This window comes from Odontomachus brunneus, unplaced genomic scaffold (assembly GCF_010583005.1).
Source record: "Odontomachus brunneus isolate Ranch 3 - 2012 unplaced genomic scaffold, Obru_v1 Obru_scaffold_068, whole genome shotgun sequence".
In the NCBI taxonomy this organism is placed as follows: domain Eukaryota; kingdom Metazoa; phylum Arthropoda; class Insecta; order Hymenoptera; family Formicidae; genus Odontomachus; species Odontomachus brunneus.
Genome location: NW_022639518.1, coordinates 637,703 through 642,004, shown reverse-complemented (window position 1 = coordinate 642,004; position 4,302 = coordinate 637,703). Strand labels below are relative to the sequence as shown.

The window sequence follows — 4,302 nt, the reverse complement described above, 5'->3', positions numbered from 1 at the left end:
ATATATATATATATATATATATATATATAAAGTAGGCATATAATTATATCGGCAAGCCCTGCATTATCGGTCCTGCATTATCGGCCACGCGCGCCTTACGGGCAAACAACCCGTCGTACTGATCTGTATGTTGATGCAACACCCTGTATATATGTATATATAAATACAACTATGCCCGTGATGTATAACGCGCATATTTATTCGACATAACATCATCTGTTTAATTTGGTCAATGCAGGACAAAGCAGGATGGCGTTAGGTGTTGATAACACTATTTACAATGCAAGAGTAATTATTTCTAGACATTCGGGATAAAAATTATGAATGAACATGAACGTATAAAAATGTGACAATTTTCAGTAGTATCTTCTTCTTATTAACCACTTCGCTGGTAGACGCGTGTTTTTGTTCAACGAGTAGCAAACGCATATTATTGTGCACTTTTGTTTCCGAAAGAGTTCACCTTACCACTGTGATCAAAAAGTATTGAAAATGATTTAATTTCACTTAAATTGCGCGCATGTAAGATGGCGTTGTTATCTATTTTCCCCAGGTTGGTACTTGTAGCTACAATCTATATATCAGTGCCTATTTTCGTTTACAAATAAACGCTTATTTTTTATTGTGTGTAAAGAATTTTTGCTCCGACGATTTTCTAAAATATCGAATATAATTAAGCAAAGAATATGCATTAAATTTTATTTTTGCAAAGGAATTACTGCTACAAAAATAGTGGAAATATTGCAAAAGTTCGTTGATGACAATACTCTATAAAAAAAACAAGAGTTTTTGAGTGGAACAAGATGTTCAAAGAAGGTAGAGAATGCGTCGAAGATGAACCACGCTTAAATAGATAGTCCACTTCAACTGATGAGCAACACGTCACTCACATTAAAGATTTGGTGCTCAGTAATCGTCGTTTAACAACGGACATTATTGAAGATGTTCCAGTATCATTTGTATATTTTTAAGCAATTTAAAAAAAATCATTTCTGCTTGCGGCACGTCGCTTCTGGAGTCGTTCCGAAAACGAATTTTTCTATAAACTTCAACGTGTTCAAGTGACCGCGGAAATGCTTTCTGGAGGCGAATCGTTCTTAAAACGCATCATTACGGATGATGAAACATGGATATACGCTTTTGATACCGAAACAGCTCAACAGTTTAATGAATGGCGCTCGAAAGGTGAAGCAATATCGAAAAGACCACGTCAAAGTCAATAAAAAATCAAAGTAATGTCGACTGTTTTCTTGGATTGACGTGATGTTGTGCATCATGAATTTCTTTCAACTGACCAAACTGTCAACAAAAAATATTATTTGAGCCTTTTGTGTTGTTTGCATAAAATATTTAATAAGAAACGATCTAATTTGTGACGAAATAACTCATTGCATTGGGTTTTGCACCATGATAATGCACCTGTTCACAATGCTCTTGTTGTTCGTAAATTTTTGGCCAAAAATTCAACAAATATGGTTTCACAAATTTCGTATTCACCTTATATGGCACGGTGTGATTTTTTCCCGTTTCCTCGATTAAAATTTCCGCTTCGTGGTTACTGTTTTCAGACAATTAATGCTATAAAAAAAATTCGCTACGAGTTCTAAAAGAGTTTCACGAAAACGATTTTAAAGCATGTTTCGAGGATTGGAAGAAACATTGACATAAGTATATTGTAATGGGAGGAGATTACTTTGAAGTGAACGAAATAAATTTTGATGAATAAATCCAAATCATGTTTTATTGAATCATTTCCGATACTTTCTGATCACAGTGGTATTATATTACTGAAGTTGAAAAGTCACTTTATTTTCGATATCAAGGAATTTTATCAAACTTAAGTAATTTTTAATCTTCTATGCGCTGTTTTTATTTAATATGCACCTTACTCACATAGCACGTAATATTACAGTAATATCACAGTAATATCACATTTTCATTACAATATTACAATGAAATATAGCAGAAATATTACTGAGATAATATTATTGAGATGTTATAGTAATATTACAATTTTCGTGAAAACACATCACAGTAATATTACTATCCATATAGAACAAACATCCAAAATACATCCGCTGCGCCTAGTCTGCTAACTTAATTTAACCTAAAAAATTTTCCCAATATTAAGAATATTTTGACTGAGATTATCGAATTCAGTAAGTATAATAGAAAATGAAAAGAGGTGAATCAAACGCGCGCGCGATCCCTGTGAGCAAGGCCCGATTGCACACAGCCCGATTGGACACGGAGTGCAATGATTGGTTAGATCTAGTTGGATTTAATAATTTACTAGATAACGTAGAGCACCGATTGGTGGTGTGCAATCAGATCCGTGTGCAATTGGGACACTCCCATTCCTGTGCTTCGTTCGAAATATATATTCTTCTTTCAGTATAGTTTACGATTCCGACTGAAAACAAAACTGGTTTATAGTTTATAAATTAGAATCGGAAATATGATTTCCGATTCTAATTTAATGTGGACTCTTGATTATTAAATAATATTAAAGAACTATGACAATACAATTAGGAATTTTGTAAAAAAGATTAAAATATTTATATATTTTTCAGGGTAGAACGTCGTTGCACGTAAGCGCTTGGCAAGGACATATGGAAATGGTAGCATTGTTGTTAACAGAAGGAGGTGCTACTGTAAATGCTTGTGACAATGAAAATAGAACACCACTTCATTCGGCTGCTTGGCAAGGACATGCAGCAATCGTTAGATTACTTTTAGAAAATGGTGCTACTCCTGAACATACTTGCAATCAAGGCGCAACAGCTCTAGGTATGTTATAATTATATAAGAAAATAATAAATTTTAATCGATATATACAGGATATCGATATTGATATCGATAAATAAAAGCACGCATGCACACGGATATCAAGAGATACGACAGTGTCACGCACCAAGTGTAATGCGAGGCCAATATTGACAGATTAGGGGATTTTTCGCTAAATCTAGGGGTTCGACTCGCGACTCTAGAAAATTTTGGCGATCCTTTGATGAGGAGGTACGGTCTTGATGAGAAGGTACCGCACCTGGTGCACAACATCTCTTGTTAGTGCCACAGTCACGTTTCGGGAACCACGGTAATTTGCCGACGCGGCGGACAGACAACTATCCGTCTGAGAAATTAGAGAAAGAGTCGCAATATGTATTAATATAGATCGTACATATATAGCTCTTTTTCTTTTTACTCATTTCCGCTCTCAAAGTCATAATCCGCTGCGCGGCGTGGCTTGCGGATGCTCATATATCGAGTCGCAGCGGTCGTTTTAATGTCATAGTAAAAAATATAATCTAACGTTTAACGATGCAACATTATTCGTATTTGGTCCAATTTTGAATAAATTTTTAAGTTTTTGAAACATAACTTAATACAGTAATTCTATAATGACGAGAATAACAATTTTTTCCATTATACAAGATGTCCGGCATAAGATGTCCAAGAAAAAAAATATAAGTAGAACAGATAAAAGTGTAAAATATGGTCGAAGTCATTTTTTTGAACAACCACATAAAATTTCGAGTTATTAAATAAAATAGATAGGCCAATCAGAGCTGCACGTCGCGGCAGACGGGACATACGACTCGCCGCGGCCGGCGAAGGAAATGGACGATTGCTCGCGGGTCTATTTCATAGGCCTAGAGGCCCTGATGACTGCGTTTTAGATTTGACACCCTCCTTGTACCTGGTGTCCAACATTAGTGAGCCAACTAGAACCGCGAATCCGTCGATAGAATAGAATAATTTAATGTTTGTCAATCCCCGATCCATGAGTCGATTGTGCGGAAAAGGGTGTTGCAATATATATCCATAAAGTAACACTTGCAGTCGATTAAACAAATTTGTAGGTTATTCCGTGCACTTTTCTTTTGATCTAACAATCAATAATTTGTCTTAAATTAACGTAATATACAATTAACCTTCTTAATCTATTTCTTCGCCAATTTCTATTTAAGTTAATTAACTTTAAATTATTGATTGTTAGAGAAAAAGGGAAGGGCACGGAATATTTTACAAATTTGTTTAATCAATTGCAAATGTTATTTTATAAATATATCTTTTTATTTTAACATATTTCGCAAAAACTTTTAGTATGCATTTTTTCACTTCTAACACAATTAAAAAGAGACAATGCAAGAGGCCAGGGGCCTTCAAGTATATTATAATTGTCAGTTCTAAAAATAAATAAAATAAAATAAACAGATAAAAAATTAACATCCTAATTTGTTCTATTGTCAACAATAAAACCAGTGTCGTAATATAAATTCTCTCTTTTTTTTTTTTTTG

At 34.2% G+C, this 4,302-nt stretch overlaps 1 protein-coding gene across 9 annotated transcripts in view; it reads left to right on the top strand.

The window, feature by feature from the left end:
* LOC116846727 (ankyrin repeat domain-containing protein 50) overlaps nt 1–4,302 on the top strand; it is a 692,623-nt gene that overhangs the window by 583,972 nt on the left and 104,349 nt on the right. For all 9 annotated transcript variants that reach the window (XM_032820946.1, XM_032820942.1, XM_032820941.1 and 6 more), the window contains one exon: nt 2,574–2,790. In XM_032820946.1, the coding sequence (XP_032676837.1) occupies nt 2,574–2,790 (217 nt within the window). The remainder of the gene's footprint in view (nt 1–2,573; nt 2,791–4,302) is intronic.